The 24,182-nt window shown below is 38.0% G+C and overlaps 1 protein-coding gene and 3 long non-coding RNA genes across 4 annotated transcripts; 2 read left to right on the top strand and 2 right to left on the bottom strand.

Moving 5' to 3' along the window:
* The first annotated feature begins 3,617 nt into the window (after positions 1-3,617).
* On the top strand, positions 3,618-5,485 carry LOC129730975 (dolichyl-diphosphooligosaccharide--protein glycosyltransferase subunit 1). Its single transcript, XM_055690648.1, has 2 exons — positions 3,618-4,366; positions 4,420-5,485. The coding sequence occupies exons 1-2, from the start codon at positions 3,796-3,798 to the stop codon at positions 5,217-5,219; spliced, it is 1,371 nt and encodes a 456-aa protein (XP_055546623.1). The 5' UTR covers positions 3,618-3,795; the 3' UTR covers positions 5,220-5,485.
* Positions 5,486-11,489: 6,004 nt separating this feature from the next.
* On the bottom strand, positions 11,490-18,501 carry LOC129732245 (uncharacterized). The gene is made up of 2 exons (XR_008729207.1): positions 18,233-18,501; positions 11,490-14,175 (listed from the first exon to the last, which is right to left on the bottom strand). It is a non-coding gene; the product is annotated as an uncharacterized LOC129732245 (long non-coding RNA).
* Positions 18,502-18,809: 308 nt separating this feature from the next.
* LOC129731971 (uncharacterized) lies at positions 18,810-20,362 on the top strand. The gene is made up of 2 exons (XR_008729129.1): positions 18,810-19,087; positions 19,633-20,362. It is a non-coding gene; the product is annotated as an uncharacterized LOC129731971 (long non-coding RNA).
* Positions 20,284-22,927, bottom strand: LOC129731970 (uncharacterized). The gene is made up of 2 exons (XR_008729128.1): positions 21,650-22,927; positions 20,284-21,588 (listed from the first exon to the last, which is right to left on the bottom strand). It is a non-coding gene; the product is annotated as an uncharacterized LOC129731970 (long non-coding RNA).
* Between the last annotated feature and the right edge of the window lie 1,255 nt (positions 22,928-24,182).

Genomic DNA, 24,182 nt, shown 5'->3' with positions numbered 1-24,182 from the left:
CACAGAATCAATAATCCAGGTAAATAACACTCCGTACAAAAGGCTTTTTCCAACCTAAGCAGGTTCCACGAGGCATCATATAATCTGTGAGCAACAAATTGAAAATTCAAAATCAAGATATTTTGCTACATAATTTTTCTGGTAAATTCTTCGATTTGTTTCGCTGCCCGTTTTGCGGACACAAATTATACGAGCGTATTTCTTCATCTGCTCAATAACATTAATGAAGACACATAGGCTATGTAAATGTAAACATCAAATTGTGTACATGATATTTAGAGTTACTCTTTGATACAATACTCGAACCAGCCACTTCCACTTCTCACTTAAATATTTCCCAACATATTACTAAACAGAAACAAAAATAATTTTGGCTAGGTTTCCACTCGAGTTACTCCTCTATGCGCTCGAAAAATAATCCGTCGAATTTAAATTGCTTTGAAATTACTTTTTCGTTACCGGTATCCTTTTTGACAAAAAAAAACTACACATATCCATTCTGCGCCTGTTGGGCAACCTGTAATAGCAAGTGTGTTGGTTAAGTTCCCCGAATCTTGATATTTTCCATATTCCCCACACGCACGCTCGGTACAGCAGTGACAAACATCGCAAACAGCCAACGCACAGTGGCCGGAAGCCGGACAAAACACAAGTTCTAATTATTGATATTTTATATTTTGTTTTAAGTTCTACTGTATTGAAAAACGTGTTTTCCAAATATCAAGACAATTGGATTAAATTTGAATTTTTGAGAGCACTTTAAACGTTGTTAAGTCATTTTATTTCAATGATTTTTTCGCTTAGAAAGCACATTTTGGGGTTTACTTTAAATAGTAAATACTCACCTAATTCTTATTCGAATTCAATGCGATAGGTTGCATTTTGAAGATAAATATTCAAAATTGTAATTAGTGTTGAATGTTCTCATATAATTCATCTTAACTTTTGTAAAATGTTTGAAATACCTATTGAGTGGTCTGAAAAAAACTTTTTTTTTCGCAAATGTATCCTGTACGATCTGACCCATCGGTTGACACGGGTCGCATACTATGCATTTCATAGGAAATTTTCTCTCCTTTTCGAATATTAAGGTCCCATTTTGCCCCTTTCTTTATTTTAATTGAAATTAAAATAGTTTGAATAAAGACGCATGGTGATTTGTGAAAGTTACATTGTTTTACAAAAGTAGCTAGTAGTTTCATTCAATTGTTCTAGAAGAACGTCGTCGGCTTACGTTCAAATGTGAAAACAAGGTAAAAGAACATATATAATTATATTAAATTTACATGAATATTCATTTTTAAAGCAATGCATTAGGTTTTAATATTTTACTCGTCATCGTCAGTATCATCATGAAAGTTTGCCAATGGGACTCGAAGATAAAACGATTATTTTACATCCTTGAATTAGTAATTTGTGTATTGTTGTTAAACATCCATACAATTTTACGTAATAATGAACGGTAGCGTTGGACTTAGATTTTCATGCGTCAATTCTTTCGCCACTCGCAATCGTTGCTATTAGCGTTTGAAATCGCTGGATTAAATTTAACTCGACTCCTGTCATCTCCAAAGAAACTTCTGCATTGGAAAAAACGTCTTACTGTAACACCGTTATTGCTATTGCCGAAGCCAGCGTGCGGTTTGTCGACATGTAGACCAAGTTTTACAAAAAAAAATCTATTTGAATTCGCTGTTTATTGCTGTTGAGCTGATCGTTATTACCTGTTTTCAAATATTGAGAATAGGTAATATTTCCATTTAATTCTACTCCGAAAATTTATTATGAAATTTAAGTTCAATATTCAATATTAAATTTAATTTTAATATATAATCTGCTCTCTAAAAAAAACTGCAAATATCGACAAATCAATAAAAGTCGGCACACGGACTCTAAAAATCTTCTTTTTCAGATAAATTTGCATATCTGGTATCCCTAATTACTATAATACGATGGTGACACGTCACAAATTATGCACTAACGTATATAGACACTGTATTTTTACTAGTATGAAAACTCATAAAACGGGCCCCCCTTTTGACCATGTTAAAAGACAAATTTTTACATAGACTCGAGTTTTTTCAAATCTATTAAAATTACCATTTTGCATATTTCAACATATAATTTATTGTATAGTTCGTTTCGAATGCATATTTCTCTTAAAATAGTATAGCGTGAAAAAAAGAACACGAAGATGATTTTTAAACGAAAATATAAAATTATTAATTTGACCAGCGCAGACTTTTAATTTAATTCCTTTAGAAATTCTATGGAAGATTGGGAAAGTCTAGGTTACAAAGCATCATCCAAAGAATAAAACAGACTTATGGACAGGCAGCGTGAAATGCTAGTTCAGCTTCTACTCGTGAAAACCTGGGGGTAAACATTCCACGAAGATTGAATATGGCTTTACAAAACAAAAAACAGGCCACAAAATTTTGAAAGTGAGTTTTGTAACGTAAAAAAAAACAAATTTCGGAATTACCGACAAAGAAATTTCTCCAGTTATTTCTCCGTTCTTCTTTCAAAAAGAGTGTCTGCAGATCTTAACGACGTAACATAACATCATACAACAATTAAAATCACTGCGCAAATACGGAAAATCATCCAACACTGCAAGTGTATTTATTTTTTTCTCCATGACTGTACATAAAAACACTACGACGTAATTTTAGCCATAAGAAAATTTCATTTGCACTTTAGGGAGATATTTTTCCAACTTTTTGAATTTTTGATACCAAAATTGAATTTTTCATAAAAAAATCAACCTAATATGGATTTTTCTGCTTTTTAAATGAACATTTTGGGTTTTGTCCGACTTTTGTTCGGAGACCCGCCACTGTGCAACGCCACTAGCGGACAGCAGCGTCATCAACAAACAAACAAAACGTAGAACTATGTGAACAATAAAACACAAATTTCTGTATAAACACTAGTAGTTATGACTTTAAAAATTACATTTTCGTGAACCACAAATTAAGAGCTTTCGATTGATGTATATATCATCGTTGTCCGATTCATTTGAAGCAAAATCATGTTTCAAGATGGCTTGACTCAGTTTTTTTGAAAATTTCTCGGAAACCATTTAACCACAAATTACCACAAATTGGATTTCGAACTCACAAATTAACCACTAAATATTGGTGACAAAAGAATTAAAAAAAATTACTTTGTCAAGCCATCTTGATATATGCTTTTTCTCCGACATTTAAAGATTTTGTGTTCGGTTGTATTTGTATGTTTTAGTGGAAAAATAGATTAAATGAAACCAAAAATCGACTTACAGCTTGAATAAAAGTTCGGGGCAGGAGGAAATTTTTTGTTACCATCAGCGTGTTGATTATTTGCAACCAAATAATACTAGCGAAGATAGGAAGGTGTATGAAAACTCGAAATTGACGTAAGCAGAGTTGTCAAAAGGGCTGGTAATTTATTACGAACTTAATGATAAAAATATTTTCCGAGCCAAACGATTTGCATTATAGCGTCGCGCTAAATTAACGCGTAATATACGAATGTTTCCATATAAATAAAATTTTACTCGTATCGGTGTTACATCATACGAGCGTGTAAGTTGACATGCTGGCATCTGGTAATGTCGACATCGACATTATTAAACACGTCAATGTTTCACTGCTGTCGAAAAAACATTCGACTTGCGTTTGCGTGTCCTCGGTGTCCTCACATTTAGCGGCACTTTAGGGAAGTGAAATATTAGTTTGTGGTGATATTAGGCTGTCTATAACAAATTGATTATTTTCTGTAGAAACTATAGCCAATCGCATTCTAAAAAAGATGGTTAAAGGTTTTTTGTTTCTTGCGGCGATTTTTGCTTGCCTTTTCTCTGCTCAGTCGGCCATTGATGTTGAAATCGAAAATAAAAATGTTGACCGCACTATCGATCTCACCTCGCAACTAGTGAAAATTTCCTACAAAATTACGCTTGAACACAAAGCTATGAAACCGATTAACAGCTACTTATTCATAGTTCAAAACGATGAACGTGACCGGCTTGCTTATATTTCTGCAAAAGATTCATCCAAGAAAGAACTCAAATTAACTGAAACTGCTTCACCAAAGGGCGTAATCTTTTCAATGAATCTTCCGAGTGGATCTTCGAATCCAGTTGTTTACATTGATACTGTGTTTAGCAAGTCGCTTCGTCCTTACCCGACGGCGATCGCTCAAACCGAGCGACAACTGGTTCAATATTTTGGCAATGTGTATGTCTATTCGCCATTCAAAACGGTTACTCAAAAGACGACGGTACATTTAAGTTCACGAAACGTAGAAAACTACACTCAACTCAAGCCAGTTGTTCATTCAGACAGTACCATTATCTACGGACCATATGATAATGTTGCCGGTAATTTTGAATCTTTTTTCTTTGAATTATTCATTTATAATTTTTCTTTACAGCATTTTCCGTGGAACCGATGATCGTGCACTTTGAAAATTATACTCCTTTCATGACAGTTACCAAACTGGAACGAGTAATTGAAGTTTCTCATTGGGGAAACATTGCGGTAGAGGAAACCATCGACATTGTTCACTCGGGAGCTGCTCTTAAAGGTCCATTTTCCAGATACGATTATCAAAAAGATTCTCGCTCGAACCAAGCTTGTGTCAAGTCCTACAAAACACTGTTACCAGCGTCAGCAACAGGAGTATACTATCGTGACAGCAATGGAAATATTTCCACTTCGGCTATGCGTGTTCTTAAAGATTCGGTCGAATTAGATCTGCGTCCTCGCTTTCCTTTGTTTGGAGGATGGAAGACACATTACACTCTAGGTTATAACGTGCCCAGCTTCGAATATTTGTTCCAATCTGGTGATAATTACCTACTAAAAATGCGAGTCGTTGATCACATCTTCGACGATATGGTTGTAGATGAAATCACCACTAAAGTCATCTTGCCAGAAGGATCAACGAACATCAAATTGATTGCTCCGTATTCGGTAACTCGTAATCCAGACGATCTGCACTACACGTATTTGGACACTTTTGGACGCCCGGTGATCTCTTTCAATAAGAAAAATGTGGTTGAAAATCATATCGCTGATTTTAACCTAAAATATAATTTCAGTCGTGTGATGATGTTGCAGGAACCTTTGCTAGTAGTAGGTTTTCTGTACATTATGTTTGTTTTAGTAATTATCTGGATGCGTTTGGACTTCTCAATCCTTAAAGAGAAGGAGCATCTTCATAAGGAGTAAATCGCTTGTGACTGTAACGTCAATATCTCAGTTTGCATTTGGAACAGTTTAGCATGTGCACGGTAAGCAAAGTGTAATGTCCTAAGAGCGGATTTAGAAGATAACAGATTATAGTACGTTTCATTTTCGAAGCGAATCAGAGAATAACTAATACTCTGCTGCTTCAAACTGCACAAGAGTAGAGTTCGATTTCCGCCTAGTTCTAAGCAATATCATCATGCAGTCTTATGTGTCGGCAAATAAAAAGTTGATCGCCTTACCAAAAATGCTGTTTTGAATCGATTTGCTCTTTTTACTAACGATACCATCCGTCCTGATTTTGAGACCCTTATTTGAGGTTCTGATTTATTTTTCATTTTCTGGCATTTGTTCTGATTTTCGTAAGATTTTTTATTTTGTAGTGTGATAAAAATATGCAGAATTTTTCAAAATCAATAACTTTTTTGATTCCAGAACACAACGGTCACTATGGACGATTTTGTTTTTGATTGAATCTTAGTGAAGTGACGAGAGAAATCTTTTAGGTATTATAACCGTTTAACATTTGGCTTTACTCTGGAAGGTCGAAAAAAAAATATTCCAATGTTTAGAGTAAAGTAAGGTGTTCGGCTATTGATTAAAGTTTATTTGAAGATTTTTTTTTTTGCATGTCGTGGTTGCACTTATAGTGTATTACGTTATTGGCAGCTGGGAACGTGAATGCCCTCACTAAATCGGTGGTGTTTTTCTCAGCATGTACTGAACCGATTTTGCTGATTTTTTAGCATGTAAAGGCCCAATCACAATGGATACGTTTGCGTTGCGTTGACATTAATTTGACAGAAAATGTATGGACTAACTGTCAAATTGCCGCAAACGCAGCCGCAACGTATCAATTGTGTTTAAACCTTAAGAATGAATTTTCTAATTTGTTTCACAGCTGTTTTTGAAATTAAAAAAAAAATGACAAAATGGCGGCCATTTTAGTAAAAATCTAGCTTTTTGCATAAAAAAAATCACTTTAAAAAATCATAAAACATTGAACAAATTAGATATTGAAAAACGGCTATGTAGCAAGTAAGATAATCCATTTCTACATGCTGGAAAAAAAATCAACCAGATCGGTTGAGTAGAGGCTGAGAAAAACTAACCACAAGTTAAAAAACCATGGTTTTGCGAAAAACGCTGCCAATAGCGTAATACTCACTATATTTGCACCCATGACACACGAAATACATCTTCAAACATACCTTACCCAGCAAACAATTTTGTTGTTTTATAGCTTGTTAAGCTGTTATTAGGCGGACTTCGGCTTAATAATAGCTTAATAAGCTCTTATATAACAAAATTGTTTCTTGGGTAGTCAATAGCCTAAATACCCAAACACTCCACTTTACCCTAAACATCCAGAAAAATAATTTTTTTTAGGCTTTCCAGTTATTCCCCTCTCGGTTAGTTTAATTTAAAACAGTTTACATGTGCTGAACATCTGCCTATAAATTCAAAGCTGCGTAATGATATTGGATCGTTTGAGAAGTATGTTGAACAAGTAAAGAAGTATTTTGGTGTTTTTGAGGTGCAAATCACATTTTACGTGGTAAATTAATTTAAACTTCCAAGAACAGCTTAGCTCAAATTAGTACCGAAAAAAAGGTGTCCTGATTCCTAACTTCGACCAGATGGTATCCCTACTTTTTACGTGATGTTGATGTTCTGATGTATCGATTTATCGCTGAGAAGTGTTATCATAGGTATAGCCACAGATAACAGATATCCAAGCGAGAACAAAAAACTCCAGAAATCGCGTGTAAGATTTTAAATTCTTACTCGTTTGGAATGCTAACGACATCTTTCTGCAACTTGCGACTTTAACCACTTAAGTGATGGCAGCGCTGGATTATAGTCAAAGCTGCCAGACGCATGAAAATTCTCACAAATAGTAGAGTCGCTGTTTTTGCAACGATATAACACTGTTTTTGTAAGGTTTGTGTATTTTTTTCCATATCAACACTAAAACAACAAATTTATCGCAAATATAAACTGGGGTTGAATAAAATTGTCGATTATGTACGAATTACGACTGCTCAAAATTTCTACATTAAAAAACGGCAACGCTGCTTATTGCAATAATATCGATAAGAGCTGGAAAACTATCAATTTTATCGAATCACTGACCACTAAAGTCTGTAGTACACTCTTTGTCTAATGGTCGAATATTTGACCTTCTGACATAATGGTCAAATTTATTTGACATCATGGTTGTTGTTTGCCCCATGTTAAAATTGGAGAGTGACAAACAATTATCTTTGACCCAATTTTTATCTGTCAAAAAGTGCCAAATATTTGACGCTTGATCAAAGAGTGTAATACAGGCTTAAGTGTTCTTAGCGCCACCATACTGTGTATTGCGGCATGCTAAAAACCGTTGCGTCTTTTTACACATGCAGCAAAATTAGCTTGGATGTCTGTTATCTGTGATATACACGCTGCTTTATTTTAACTCTAATTTGATTAGGATCTACTCAGTATGGTATTCTTATGCAAAATGTCAAAAAGTGAGTTATCGGGTACTGGATAACTGAGTAACATTTAACCAAATTTTCATAATTACCATGTTTACTCAGTTTTGAGTTATTATACATGATGTTTACTCACCCCTGAGTATATGTATATGTCAAAAGTTTTCAACAGCGATAATATCTGTTTCCGAAGAACAATTGGAGTCGCTTTTTATTCGTTTGCTATCAGTAAGTATTTGATCTTTCATCAAATCAATAATTTTCTAATCAATTACTTTACAAACAACATGAAACAATATTCCATAACAATTTCAGCCCAACATCATTATTGCAGAGGATTTGAAAACATAAAAAACATCTCCTAAAAATGAACAACCGCATGTTGTGTGTCCTGCGATGCCGTTTTAAGTCGGGCTTTTATTCGTGATAATGAACGGAAACATTTGTATCGATGTACAGTGCCCAATACATGCAATCGATACAATTTAAATCCTTCGCAGTGTTTGGTGACGGATGATGACGGATTTTCTGGTGTGCGTACTGTACAAAAACATGAGCCACAGTTCACGGGCAACTGTGAACCGGTTGGTTGCCGCATTATATAAAGACACGTGAATGATTTAAAACTTTTATAATGTTTCGATGAAAAATTAATCTATGATTTTGAATGTTCTGAATTTATTTTATTTATTGAGTCAGATTTACAAAAACCAGAAATCATCAAATTTCCAAATTTAGGCAAACTGGGTAACTTGTACTCATTTTCGTTAATTCCTGGTTTGCATAAACAGAGTAGATTCTAATCAGTTTTTGACGTATGACGCCCTCACTCAGAAGTGAGTAACCGTAAAAGTACTCAAATTAGGGTACCTCCACTTTTTTCAAAAATGGGTCATATCTAACTCACTTTAGAGTAACAAATAATGAGCGTGTAGCGATTATTCGTACTATGCGTTCTGGTAGTATTTAATTGCTTATGGATAGTATTTAATTGCATAGATTGATTGCCCACCGGTTATTTTTTGCTAATTGTAGCGTCGTCACGAATTGATACCTTTTTCATCGTGATAGAGTTAATGCTGGCATGTGACAAGGAGTAGGTCCATGTCAAATGAAAACGAAGTTAGAATAAAAGGGATAAGGCAAAAAGGGATTTTGTCCTTTTTTCGGCCCTTTCGTATTTTCCACGCCTTCTTGCATAGCGTGATTTCGTACACGCCCACGCGTAGATTGGAAGAAGTCTATTTTTACTAGTATGTGAGATACACGTGGTGTATGACTTATCCTGCGCGGGGGACATATCGCTGACTATATTTGATATAAGGAATGAAGCTTGCGTCTCGAGTAAACAACGCGTTCTATCAGTAGGTCTGAAATGCTAAGATTAGAGTCAAAGATATTTTCTGTCCTTATCAGGTTGCTTAGAGTTAAGGAAAATCTGTTCAAAGAATGTGTTAGAGAATGCTACCAACGCAATGCATTTAATATGATATCTCTGTATTGGAGGGAAAGAATTGTATCAAGGATCGGAATACGATAAGTTACTGAATGTTTTGTAAAACTATATTTCTATCTCTGTTCAACAAACTAAGGCTAGGCTTAGAAAATGATTTTAGAAGATATACGAATGTGAAATTCTTCAGCTAGCCTTAAAGTAGTAGTTGTAATTTTACGCCCTAAGATGTGAATTTGTATAAACTTTTTTTTACTATATAAGCCAATATTTTTGAGAATAAAATTCAGTATCAGTTTAAGATTGAGACTCAACGTGTTTCCTGTGCCAAGGATCACATCCCGAACTCTAACTAGTAAAAGCGGTTTTCCTGTGCTAAGGAAAACTTTTGTCGACCCGTTTCTGTTCCAAGGAACGTATAAAGAGAGGATCCTTCGCCCTCTTGGTCGCATCAAAAACGCGATTACACTAATCGTTTGAGTTAAATTAACATCGGTTAACGAAAAATTTTCAAGTTAAGTGAAATGGGAGTACCGTTTGTATGAAATGACCAACAGTTTCACCACAGATAACAGATATCCAAGCTAACTTTGCTTCATGTGTAAAAAGACGCAACGGTTTTTTAGCATGTCGCAATACGCAGTATGGTGGCGCTAAGAACACTTAGTGGTCAATGATTCGATAAAATCGATAGTTTTCCAGCTTTTATCGATATTATCGCAATGAGAATGGTTGCCGTTTTTAAATGTAGAAATTTTGAGCAGTCGTAATGTGTGCATTATCGACTTCTTTATTCAATCCCTCTGTATATTTGCGATAAATTTGTTTGTTTTAGTGTTGGTTTGAAAAAATAAATACATAAAACACACAAAATCTATGTGATATCGTTGCACAAACAGCGACTGTATAATCTGTAACAATTTTCATGCGTCTGGCAGCTTTGACCGTAAACCAGCGCTGCCATCACTAAAGTGGTTAAAGTCGCAAGTTGCAGGAAGATGTCGTTAGCATTCCAAACGAGTAAGAATTTGAAATCTTACACACGATTTCTGGAGTTTTTTGTTCTAGCTCGGATGTCTGTTATCTGTGGTTTTACTCAGCGACACATTTATCCGACCGCAGCGCACGGGTGGCGTAGCGGCGGGTATCGGAACTAACTTGAACTGAATATTATTTTAAAAATTAATAATTGAATAAATGATATTTTTAATAGATTGCGTGTTAATTTATTGTTACGAAAGAAACATAATGCCTTTAAAAATACTAAACTGCACATAACAAATTCCCAAAAGGGGAATTAAACAAAAACCCCAACTATAAGATAACTAGATCCGGAAAGTTTCAAATTAAGGTACATTCCTATAAACATGATAAATACCCATCACCAAACCATGCTAGATAGTTAGCATGCATGCCAACCTACTTTCTGACAAAATCTCCCGATGGGTATATGGGTCTGACGGAAGTTATAGGGCAAAACGTGTGCATTTTGTCAACGATATTTCGGAAATGCTCAAGGTGATATATGAAGCTTGAAAAATACCCATCACCAAATCATGCTAGATAGTTAGCATGCATGCCAATATACTTTCTGACAAAATCTCCCGATGGGTATTTTAATAACTGTGAAAACTAACGGGACTGGTGATACGTTGGAGTAATAAGAAACGCGAGGTGTACTCTTCGTCAGTCAACTGTAAACTACTTTTATTGTGTATCCATCCAGAACACTGAACCAGACAGTTGTTCAGACAGGGTTGTATTCGAGGGTGGTCACCGCAGGTATATGGGTCTGACGGACGTTATCCAGCTTTTTACGCGCCATAATGGTGGACGGTATAAAGTTGAGTTCGTAATAAAATACCCACCCTTTTGACAACTCTGCTTACGTCAGTTTGAAGTCTCCATGCAATTTATCAAAAGAAAAATATATCTGGCAACATTTGTGTTGACAATTTTTCAGAAATCGCAAATCTGACGTAAGCAGAGAGGTTCGCATATTACGAACACGCATTACAGCGACCGCCATTATGGTGCGTAAAAGCTGGATAGAGCAAAACATGTGCATTTTATCAGCGACATTTCGGAAATGCTCAACGTGATATATGAGGCATGAAAATACCCATCACCAAACCATGCTAGATAGTTAGCATGCATGCCAACCTAGTTTCTGAAAAAATTTCCCAATGGGTATATGGGTCTGATGGAAGTAATAGGGCAAAACTGTTGAAACCGTACCAGCAGAGACGCACGGAATCACGAAAAAGGGAAACAGGGGGAAAGAAAAGCGTGTGTTCGGGAACAAAATGTAAAACACGATTTACATGAAACCGATTTATTGTGTAACTGATCGAAAGGATAAAACCACATACATAAGACATACGTAACACTGGCGTTTTTTTCTGGTACACGTTGCCCCATAGAACTCCGTACCTCATCCTGTCAAACTGCTCGATAAATAATGAACAAAATGAATTTACTTTTTCTCGGCTTTATCGAGCCCCAAAGAAAATCTCATAAGGAACTGTCAAAAAGTTATTCACAAAATCAATGCAGCATTTTTCGAGTAGGAACGAGACAAATGCAGGGCTGCGCAGGTACACTGCCTTCAAAAACAACTCAAACAGTGATTTTATTCATAGTGTGGTACCATTCGAGTAGTTCATTTTGTACCAACTTTTTTGGAAGATTTCTTCCTGAGTGTTACGTATGTCTTATGTATGTGATAAAATAGTGTAGCTTGTTGTGTTTATTTCTCTCTCTTTAGTCAAGGTGGCTATATATACGACAAGGTACTCATCCATTCCCAACACTCCTCCTGGATGAGAACCGTTTCAATAATTTCTTCAATCCTTCAGCAAAAACTTGTTCATCTTTGCCCGACCGACCGGCTTGGTAAGAGCGTCGGCGGCCATTTCTTCACTAGGACTATACACAAGATGTATAATCTTCCGGTCGCACAACTCACGGATAAAATGTCGTTTGGTATCTATATGTTTTACCCTACCACTGCATCTCTCCGTTTTGGCAAAACTTAAACACCCCATATTATCCTCGTGCAGCACTGTCGGAACACTTTCCGGTTCGCCTAGCCGTCGCAACACCGAATCCTGGCCCTTGCTTGTCCAACTTACAGGACTATCGCCATAAAAAAATATGAAACCGGTGGTCGAACGACGAGTACATCTGTCGCCGGCCCAATCCGAATCTGAAAATCCTATCAGGTTCCACCCGTCCTGCGATCCGTAACTCAGCCTAACGTGCTTAGTTCCGTTCAAGTACTCTAACACTGTTAATGTCTTGAAATATAACCCTTGAAATATGTAGAAACTGTTTTGGAAGTTATTTCATAGAATGGTGGTTGAAATACGTGCTTTACAATAAGTATTTCGTTGTTTTTATATTACTTTTTTGTACTTTACGACCTTCAAAAGGGCAATATTCAAAAATGTACCGTATGATGATTTTGAAATTTTGACCAGAGATTCTGGACGTCATAATGAATCGAATGGGGTACTTAGATTCTTTGGTGCCTGTTTTATAATAATAATCTGTGGGAGCACCGTGGTACTAACATTGCTTCTTCATATTCTTTGGGCTTTCATCTACTGTCACTTGCCCCACTACATAATGCTCGAATCACCCAGGCAGCACTCCCCTGGTGTACCGGTCTGCTCGGGTCAACACTGGTTGTTCTTCTAAAAATTCCGATTTAAATCCCGGAAAATCACTTTCATTAATTTCGCTAGCGTCGTCATACTCAGACTGATCATCAAGCACTTGCTCTTCACGTTCTTTAATACCCCAGTCCAAAAGAACGACTTCTTCGCAATCACTCAATCTTTCCTCACTTAGCTCTTCAGGACCTTGCGAGACAACCGGCTCCCCCTCCAGCTGTTCTGATCCATTCCCCAGTTCCAGGAAGCGCGCATCACGGCTTATAGTGATGCGATTCGTTGCGAGGTCAAGAAAACGATAGCCTTTGTGCTGATTTGAGTAGCCGATAAATACTAGCTGCTTAGCTTTCGGGTCGAATTTCTTCCGTTTTTGGTCTGGTACGTGCACATAAGCTACGCAGCCAATTACTTTGAACTCAGACAAATCCGGGAGAGTACGGTCCAAAGCTCATAAGGCGTTTTATACACCACTCTTGATGGCAACCGATTTTGAACATAATTTGCCGTAATCACGGCCTCACCCCAATAGCGTTTGGGTAGCTCTGCATCCAACAACATACAGTTGGCCATTTCCTGCAAAGCGCGATTCTTGCCCTCCGCGACACCATTCTGTTGTGGTGTATTGCGCAACAATGCCCTCGGTTGTATAAAATTCTTGTAGAGACTCACCGATATATTCGCCTCCTCCATCAGACCTAATCACCTTAGGTTTACGGCAGAAAACGTTCTCGGTCCATCTAACGTATTCTCGCTTTTCGCTTTTCGATGTAAACAGAAACACCGCACAGAACCGACTGTAGTCGTCGATTAGTGTAATAAAGTATTTGTTTCCACTCGGCGTTGCATTCTCCATGGGTCCGCACAAGTCTGTGTGCACCAGGTCCAATGGCTGTGTCGATCTGCGTTCACCCGACGGAGAAAAAGGTTTTCGTGCTAACTTACCCTTAATGCAGCACTCACAAACTATATGTTCATCACAGTCCTTGACTTTGAATCCGCTGGCCAATCTTTTTGACGTGATGAACTTCATCGCATTCATGTCACGATGACCAAACCGCCGGTGCCATGTATCTTCAATTTATACTGGCAATCAATCAGCTCGCCGACTGCTACAACCTTGTTGCCAGGATCTTGAATTTCACAACCGTTCACATTAAACACCACCGTGAACTCTTTTTCAGCTAATTTCCGTGCCGAAATCAGTCCTCCCTCCAAACTGGGGACGTACAGTACCCGCTCCAACGTAATCACAACGCGCTGGCCATTCGCATTCACACCGATAACGTTTCCTTTACCGATACCGCACGACTTTGTCTTCGTACCATCAGCTAAAGTAACATAAACAACGAAACCACTCTTGTATTCATTGAAGAACTCGCGATCGTTTTGAAGTAGAATACTTCTCTCAGGAAGTTCGGCTACATAGGGATGTGAAATGAAAAACTAAAGCCGAAAAAAGTGAAAAATATGTCCAATTTCAAATGCTAATAAATCGGTTAGTATTCGATGGATTTCCTTCGTTCTTGCAGCAATAGATTGGAAAATCTTTCAAGATTCTTCCCAAAAGAAGATAATTGTAATTTTATCATTCACACTATTGTACTATTGAAAATAGTCAAGCCTTGTCAAAACAAAAAATTCGACCTCTGATTGGTCGTTATATGATTGCTTCCCAAGCACGGTCGGCCTATAAAAGAGCCTGTTTCAGTCGAAGCCGCTCATAATAGTTCTAGACAGCGACAACAGCAGTCATTCCTTAGCAGCAGCAGTAGCAGGGCAGTGGATACCAGCGATGGCGGAAAGCGGACACAGCTGTGGCGTAGCCAGACTTCCTGAAATCTCGCTCGCACAAAGAAGAGACTGTGTGCTTTGCGCTACAAGTCTCGTTTCTCATTCAGTCGCTACGTGCTGTGTGCAGCGTGCGAGCGAGAAAACTAGGGAATTTTTTGCGACGTACACGAAGATACCTCGTCTCTCAACTTAACGAGTGCGGTGAATGGGCGACTTGAGACAGCTTGCGTGCAAAATCTCGTGAGCTCGTCTCGCGAGCTTGCCTCGCATGTTGCTTCGCGCAAATGGTGCGAGAAGGAAATTAATTTTGCGCAGAAGGATACAGGCAGGGGATTTTATGTTTTTTTATTTACGGTGTTATAGCAGCATGCATCAAAACACTGTTAGAATAATCAATGATATAACCTAGTTCATTTATTTATCAATTCAAAATTCTATGAATAATTCATTCGACTTTTGTTAACATGAATTAAGAACGTTTTGTTACTATACTTATTATGCTAACGGTACGAAAATGAGTAATATTTTTCTTTTCACCGGATGCAGAGTGTGTTACGTTGGTTAACAGAAGTGTTTCTTTCGTCGGTTTAGATATCATTGACTATCTTATGATAGAACTCTGTTTTGTAGTTCTAAGAATAAAAAATGTGGTTTGAAATTACAACATAAGTTTGCCGGTGTTAGAAATAGTAAAACCATTAGAATTGTTTATATTTTCTAGTACATGTTGATGTTGGATAGAATTTTCGAATTGAGTACACTAAAGTCGCTTTTTATGCGGGAAATACATGCCGCGTAAAAAACCGCGTGAATTCCGGAATCCGCGTAAAAAAAACCGCGTAAATTCTGCAATCCGAGTGAAGAGGAACCGAAATCCGCACAAAAAAAATACCGCTTAAATTCCGGAATCCGCGTAAAAAACACCGAATAAATTCCGGAATCCGCGTAAAAGAGCCGCGTAAAAAGTGACCTTAGTGTATAGATATTGCAAATCAGGTTCTGAAGGTTTGTGATAATCTGATCGTAGTTATATAGTTTTGTGAATTCTTCTGATTAATACACCTACAGAAGGGTCTGACGGCATATATCGTATGTAGGTACGTTAGGCAGCCTATACACCAGAGAGACGCAGAGACACTCTCCGTTAAGGCAACTGTCAACATCAAAACGGATAACCGCAATGCAAAATTATACAGCTCCCCCGTTTTGATGTTGACAGTTTCCTTAACGGTGAATGCTTTGTCATTTCTCTAATATACAAGTTCACTAAGGTACAGTACGGGCGTCTCGCTCAGTTCGTAAAGCTATGAGACATCGTCTGGTGCGCCGCAGTCTCTTACCGAAAAAAAAGAAAAGAAACCTCTCGTCGCTTGAGTAAAAAGCGCGTGTACAGGAAGTCTGTGTACACGAGAAAGTCTCACGAGTCACGAGCTGTAGCGCACAAGCTGTATCAAGTATGTACAGTACGGGCGTCTCGCTCAGTTCGTAGTGCGAAAGAGAAGCGAAAGAGCAACCTGCAAATTGCATGTGACGTGTCTCGTCTCGTCGCACATACATGGAAATTCTACGAGCGAGAGAAAGATTTCTCTCGTCGCTTGAAAAAAAAAAGCACGTGCACAGGAAGTCTGGGCGTAGCAGTGGATAGCGCACTAGTTGCAGCAGATCCCAGCAATGATAGCGGCTGATGCAGTGAGGCACTTTAGTGAAATGCAGTCTCTGAGCGATAGTGGGCACTAGTAAATGCATTCAATGAAAAGTTGACTCATTTTGACAACACGTGAGCCGTCTAGTTTTGAGTGTTAAATCAGCTTTTCACTGTTTGTTTTATCACAAGGAACACTTCATTCGCACTGTCAATGATAACGCAAAGATGTGATCGGTATCTCATCCGATACTAAAATGAACAACAAACTGTCCTTTTCAGGGTGAGATAAAAACATGATTGAAGAGTTAATATTTTATAATGAGTTAATTCGGATTTTCAAATTTGTAAAAGTTATAAATTTTACCTTCTCTCCGTGTGTCAGACCGTACTGAATTATCTTTTCGTTCAGTCATGAACACGACAGCCGAAACTTTTACTATCTGCATAAAAATCAATTCTTCGCATAATCAAAATTGAAAAACAAGCCCCAATAATGACAAGCAACTTACTATATTATTGAAAATGGTCAATCCTTGTTGAAGCGCAAAATTTGATTGATTGATTAGTCGTTAACATGATTGCTTCCCAAGCACAGTCGACAAAAACATAGACTTTGGAATTTGAAATGTGCTCTTTGTCAGTATAAGAGTAACGATGGGAAATATCGACTGATGCGGCTATCGATAGTTATCGATGATTTCTTACTCCTATCGATAAATATCGATAAGCTTTTCATCTCTATATAAGAGCCTGTTTCAGTTGAAGCCGCTCATATTAGGGACGAATGACCGTTTGGGGTTGAAGTCCCTTCAAAAGAAATCAATCAATCAATCGAAGCCGCTCATAATAGTTCTAGACAGCGACAACAGCAGTTGTCCTCCCTTAGCAGCAGCACCAGCGATAGCGGATAGCAGCCACAGCTGTGCCGTAGGAATGGATAGCGCACTAGTTGCAGCGGATCTCAGCATCGATAGCGGCTGATGCAGTGAGGCACTTTAGTGAAATGCAGTCTCTGTGCGGTAGTGGGCACTAGTAAATGCATTCAATGAAAAGTTGACTCATTTTGACAACACGTGATCCGTCTAGTTTTGAGTGTTATATCAGCATTTCACTGTTTACTTTATCACAACGAATGCTTTGTTCTACTATCAGTGATAACGCAAAGATGTAATCGGCATCTTATCCGATACTAAATTGAACAACAAATTGTCCTTTTCAGGATAAAAAAAAAACTTGATTGAAGAGCTAATATTTTATAATGAGTTAATTTACATTTTTAAATTTGTAAAAGTTATAAATTTTACTTTATTTCCGTGTCTCAGAACGTACTGAATAATCTTTTTCATCAGTCATGAGCACGACATCCGAAAAAATTTCATCTCAAAACTTAAAAATTGTCAAGCCCCAACCATGACAAGCAACTTACTATACTATTGAAAATTGTCAATCCTTGTTGAAGCGCAAAATTTGATTGATCTGATTAGTCAACGTTTATTTACTAGAAAAAATGACTGACACGCAAGGTTATCTTGCTTGTAAAAGTATTCTACTTCAACCTTGCGGTCGTGGCTTTGCACACAACCCTCCTGTTATTTTTTTATATGACAAGTACACTCGCTATCGATTGTCCATGCTCCCGGAATGGCACCACCCGCAACGAAGCATACGGCAGCACTGCTTTCGGCTGCTGTGCATTTTCCGTGTGCATATTTCTAGCTTTCTGCTGCTGTCCCGAATCCGATTTTTTACTCGATTCACCCGAACTGTAACTGTTCTTTAAAGCAGCCAGCTTACGGCAATTTCGCTTATAATGGCCAGGTTGTTTACAAAAAAAAAAAACATTTTCCTTTATCGGTTGTGTTGACATCCGCTTCATAAACGTTTTCTTCTTTAACGCTGGTTCTAGAGGAACCCGCTCGCTTATTACATTCATCACGCAATCAAGTTACCACTAAGTCCATCGTTGAATCGCCCTTGGGCCGATTTTCTTACGAAGTAACAAAATTCGCGAAAGATGGAGGCAAACTGCGCAGCATCATTATCACTCGCAACTGCTCACTGAGCTCGACACCACTATTGTCCAACTGATCGTACAAATTTTCGATTTTTCTAATTTTTAAGATACAGGAGATGGTTTTCAGAAATTATCGAATATGTTGCATAATAAATCGACCGGGTATGTAAATTCGTCAATTCGTAAATAAATTGAACGATTTAAAAACTGGTAGATACACTGAAACACGTCGACATATATTCTCTATTAAATTTGTCCAATGAATTTACAGTATTAAAAGATATCTTAATTTTACATGATTTCATTAGAAATCCCTTTGTAAATTAAATGTGATACAATAATTTTAACGAATCTCACAATGAAATAATAATTATCGGATTTTCACATACATTTTATTTGATATTCATTTACGTCTAACATGTGTGGTAAACATTTAAATTTACAGGCAATATTGCGGAATACATTTCATAAAGTAGAACCATTATGTATCGAAACCGACATATTGCGCTCTTCGCACCCAATTGGACTACACAGTTACAAAGTGCAACTTGAAAAACGAAAACGAAGAAGTGTGATCTGTCAATATTTGACACTTTTTTGGCAAATTCAACTGCCATCACCCTAAACTGACAGTCTGATCGTTTTTGTTTTATCTCAGTTTGTTTTTTTTTTTGGAATCCTCGTAATGGCCAACAACAACGATATTTTACGGAATGTGCAGCAAAAAAGAGCCTCGAGCAACACCAAGTATCATTGCCTTTACGGCTATTACTTTCTTGGACTGTCAAGAGTGAGACTTTCAATCATTTATCAGAAAAGCAAATCTACCATCTGCAATTGGATTTGTTCGTATCAAGAAAATGGAATTGTTGCCACCAAGCAGCGACAACAGATAAACCGGAAGTTTTCCGCATCACAGAGACGCTGGATTGTGGAACTCTATCACAGGAATCCGGTTCTTTATCTAGATGAATGCCGAGATCTGTTTCATCGTCAGTTCAGCAAGAATATAAGCGGAGCAACGGTTTCCACGCCGAAGGGTTGACCTGGAAAGCGTTAGAACGCAGAGCGATCCAGATTTTTCACCTTAATCTCAACGAATCCAAACATGGCAGACTTCGAGTCACCACTTCGAATTTCGAAAAGCACAAGACTCGGAAATACTTAATGCGTTTCCTATGAAAATGCTATTTTATGTTTGCTTCACAACAGCAAACATAAAATAGCATTTTCACAGGGAACGCATTAACTGTTTCCGAGTCTTGTGCTTTCGAAAATTCGAAGTGGTGACCTGAAGTCGGCCATTTTTGGATTAAATGAGGTTTCACCTTAAAGAAAATGAAAATTTACGTTTTTGCGCTGAAATGAATTCTTTCGATTGGGACATTTATAACCTCGTGTTTCTGGATGAGATATCAGTAGACAATAAAGGAGTTTTACTGTTTCGCGGATATGGTGCAAAAGGGAAGCGGTTAGTTTTTCGAGGGGAATTTGTGCGACGCGCAAGGGCTTCATTTTTGTGCTTTCTGAGATTGAACGGTGTACTGGACAGTTTTGAAACGGAAGGGACATTCACACGAATTAAATTTTTCGAAAGCTGCCGAGAGTTTGCGCTCCGCAACGATAAGGTGCATCGCTATCCTGGACCAAACTCTGTTTGGGTCATGGATGGAGCGAAGATTCATTGTGACCCAAACATTTTTTTTATATTTGCGCTCTATCGGCATTATCCCTGTATTTTTACCACCCTACTGCCCTTTTTACAATCCGCTGGAGTTGGTATTCGGAACAGCTAAATCACGTATCAGAAGAGCTTATCCAGAAAACACCAAAGCCAACATGACTCATGTTGCATTGGAAACATTCATGGGACTAGAGAATTACGATTGCACGAAGATATTTTATCATTGCGGTTATTCAGCTGGCGGAACATTTCATCCTTCAAAAGGCATGTCGGGCAATTTTGTAGATAAATATGAAACTATCTAACGTCTATCCACCAATTTAATATTCTAAATTTTCTCCTTGATTTAATAAATAAATATTGACTACAATAAGAAAAGCAGCGGTTCTTTCACTGGAAATAAAATCAGTCTTAAAGCTTCACAAATGATCTACATCATTCATATCCGCCACATTCTCTGCTAGAAACCGACTTATGTTGTCCTCTGCTGGCCGCACAGAATCCTGAATTGCGGTGACAATGCCGGAGTTTATGGAACACCTGGCTCGAATCGCTCCAAGCCTGTGCTTAATGCGTTCTCCCAAGGCTATTATTTCGTTCACCTCATCTTCCAGAATCGCGAAGTCCGATGAATATCCTTGATTGATCGTTTAGGCAACCGTCAGGCCAATCCGAGTGCTTTCGAGTTGAATCGCTTCCGAAATGGGGACAGAGCGAAAAAACTTGATGATTGATTGAGTGGGCAATTCATTTTTCCGACGTTCACGTTCATGTGCAGGAGTAGAATGTATGTAGTTAGCTTAGATTTTCCAGGAACTTGCATGTCCGGTTAAGTGCGTACCATGTACGTCCCGCAGCTGATTCGCCAGAGCTGTTAAGGATTGATTGTTAGGGGCTCCTGCAATATCACAGTCCTGGTGCCGTATCAACTGCTTTTCAACTAACTCCCACAGCTGTTTAGACGAAACTGCTGTCGAGTAGATGTGAACATGCACACGAATGTCCTTGTCCTTAGAACACCAGCTGATTAGCTGCTTGCTGCCCACTTTGTCAATATCGATACGTCTTCGGTTCGCTTGATTTTGAAGGTACACAAATTTCCCCAGGTCTTCGAATGTCGGTTCGGTGTTTGACCAAGTTGGAACTAGATGGCCATTCTCTTCTTCAAAAACGACCTCCTGACGGATAACAGGTTTAATAACTTTCCATATTTCTTGCAAAATTTCTCGCAAGATATTACCATGCAACACTTCTGACGCAAACTGTCCTCCGGAAGTTTCTCCAACGAACTTGCGCTTGAAAAAAGTGGCACGCAGCAGATTCCATTCCTTACTGCATTCACCCCTATTGCTTCCATTCAATTAATCATCGGCTCGGTCATCCACGCCTAAAGATTTGCACAAAAGATCTTCCGCATCTCCGATCTCTTCATCTAGGGCTTCGATGAAAAAACTGTCGGAATCTAGATCTGGGTCGTAACCGATGTCTTGTGAGTTTTCCGTTTTAATCTCTGTAACCGAGTCGCGTCTTTTCCATTTCCTCTTCAACTTACATCTAGAATCGTCCGCCGAGTCATTTTTTTCACTGTCTCCCATGGTGCTGTTTATCTTCAAAAGAAGCAAAAACAACTAATTCTCTAGATCTAATTCTCAATAGATCATTATTTACCTGGAATCGATTGCTGAAACGTAGGGGGCACCGTTTACTTCGCACACTGAATAATCAAAAGCGTAATAGAGTGGTTGAAATGCAGCAGAAATGGAATCTATCGCGCACTGAACCGAGAGTGTTTGCATTTCGTTCTGTTTTTGTAAGTTTTTATCTATCGATCGGATGAGCTAGCGCTGGGCTCGACATTGCAGTTGGCAGTGGTGCCAGAGGAGCGGTACATTACAATGTAATTTTTCAAGTGTTATATTTTAACCTCAAACTGCCCGCATTTGTAAATTAAGGCGAGCTTTGGCTACTTATTAAGTTATAATATTGTCTATATCAATACTTGTGTTGATCATTAACATCTGTGAGCATGAAAGTATACAATCGAATTATTGAAAAATAAATCATTGATAGTCAAGTAACATTTTTTATACCGTCAAATCCTGGCAACCATTCTTACTCATAAAAAGTGTGATCCTAGAAGTGTATCGAAAGCCCAAGCTTCAATGAAATGAGCAATATAAATCTTATCGATAAATCCAATAAAAAACACACGTCGCCGTGACCTAAGGCTTCTTGTTAGTATACTTGTTAAGTTTTGTTTTGACGTTTGGATTTGGTATCGAATAATCCAGATTGTTAGAGCGGGGGCCTAGTGTGGTTGGTAACGTCTCCGTCAACCACGCTCGACGCCTGGGTTCGAATCCCACCGCCGACATAGGTGTCGATGGTTGTGAGGTGGCGTGATCCACTCACAACCAACCCAACTGGTCTAGATTCAATCCTAGCCGACTCCGGGAGATTTTCTGAGGCGAAAAATCTCTGGGATCACGCCTTCCATCGCATTAGGAAGTAAAGCCGTTGGCGCCGGTCCGTTAATAAACGGGTCGTGAGTTAGGGTCCTGGGTGTGGAGTCGCCTCCCTGGGCGTCGGTGATTGGCCACAACAGTGGCGGAACTAGACCGACGGAAAATAAACGAGAATAAAAAAAAAAATTCAGATTGTTATTCAAAATGGCTACACCACGAAAAGATGGCGTCTTATTGAACGATAGGAAGGATATTCCCTTATCTTTCCGATAGGTAAGTTATTTTTCTATACTTCACTTGAGTTTAAACTTATATAGATATTCACAACTATAGATCACACCGAAGAAATTGGCACTTATTAAATCGTATCATCGGGCAAACAACGAACAGACCATTGGAACTCGGATCAAGTGGCCAACGTTGAACCGGTAATTTCTTTTTATTAACCATTTTTCAGGAAGTCAATGATGAAATCTCTTAAACGTTGTGCTCGCCACTGACCAATTTATCGGATTGCATTATTCCGATTAGAGATATACGGGCAAAAAATTTGTTTAAATAAATATTATTTTTATAATAAACTCTTGTATCTTTCATAAACAAACACTTCGATTTGTTTTCATATACATATCATATGAAAGAAACAGTCGCTTTAGTGAAGTTATTTCTATAGGATAAAAACAAGAAATGCATGAGATTTTCCTATGAAATTGTTATTGTATGCCAAGATATAAATTATGGCATTTCCAATGAGTCTAATCGATTATATGTTCTTAAGATAAGACATATTATACATGTGATTTTCACGTAGATCACAGAGAACAGACTAACAAGCAAACGATAAAAAGTGTGGGAAAAAGATTGCGCACGCAAAAATATACTCTTCGAATTACACCCCCCGTCATGCTGAGCTAAGGGGAGACAACTGGGTATAGATTTGCATCCCCTTTGGGAACCTCTCGCTGATTGGTTGAAATTGAAAACCCCGAGTGCGTTAAAATTTATCATCAGGCTTGCTGGCAGTGTTACTGAACAACATTGTTCGTTGTTTTGATTGGTTTTTTTTTTCAATGATGTCACCTGTTATAATCTAAAATAACTTCGAGTGAACATTAAAAAAAAGTACAAATACGAAGTACAAATACGAACAGCATACCGCTGCATAGTGCACAGTAGTCAGCCTATACACCAGAGAGACGCCGAGACACTCACCGTTAAGGCAAATGTATTAAAACTGTATTGAAAATGAGCACAAATATGAAGATGAAGGTGAAAGTGAATAAAAAGCAGAATGCGATGAAAAAAGCAATGTAATATTGTCACTTTAAAAAAAAGACATAAGTGTGTGTGTGTATATGTGCAGATTTTTATTCTCACTCACTTTTCTCAGAGATGGCTGGACCGATATTAATAAAATCAGTGTCAAATGGAAGATCTAGTTGCCCCATAAGACCCTATTGATTTGTTTTGCAATCGGACTATTAGTTTGCCTGTTTTGTTCAAAAATGTGAAATCCAGCTATGAAAAGGAACATATTCCGAAGACTACTTGAACTCACTCACTTTTCTCAGAGATGGCTGACCCGATTCCCACAAAATTAGTGTCAAATGAAAAGTCTAGCTGCCTCATAACACCCTATTGTATTTCACTGTAATCGAACTGTAACTTCGCCTGTAATGTACCGAAATGTGAAAATCACGAAACTTCATTATCTCAGAAACTACACAACCGATTTG

This window comes from Wyeomyia smithii, chromosome 3 (genome assembly GCF_029784165.1).
Source record: "Wyeomyia smithii strain HCP4-BCI-WySm-NY-G18 chromosome 3, ASM2978416v1, whole genome shotgun sequence".
NCBI lineage: Eukaryota > Metazoa > Arthropoda > Insecta > Diptera > Culicidae > Wyeomyia > Wyeomyia smithii.
Note: the sequence above shows the minus strand (reverse complement) of the source record. Positions and strands in the feature narration are given on the sequence as shown.

What these genes read in the sequence shown, in the direction of transcription:
- LOC129730975 (XM_055690648.1), top strand. Translation starts at nt 3,796, where the DNA reads ATGGTTAAAGGTTTTTTGTTTCTTGCGGCGATTTTTGCTTGCCTTTTC. An exon ending in ACCATATGATAATGTTGCCG is followed by an intron (nt 4,367 to 4,419) that starts GTAATTTTGAAT and finishes TTTTCTTTACAG; the next exon opens with CATTTTCCGTGGAACCGATG.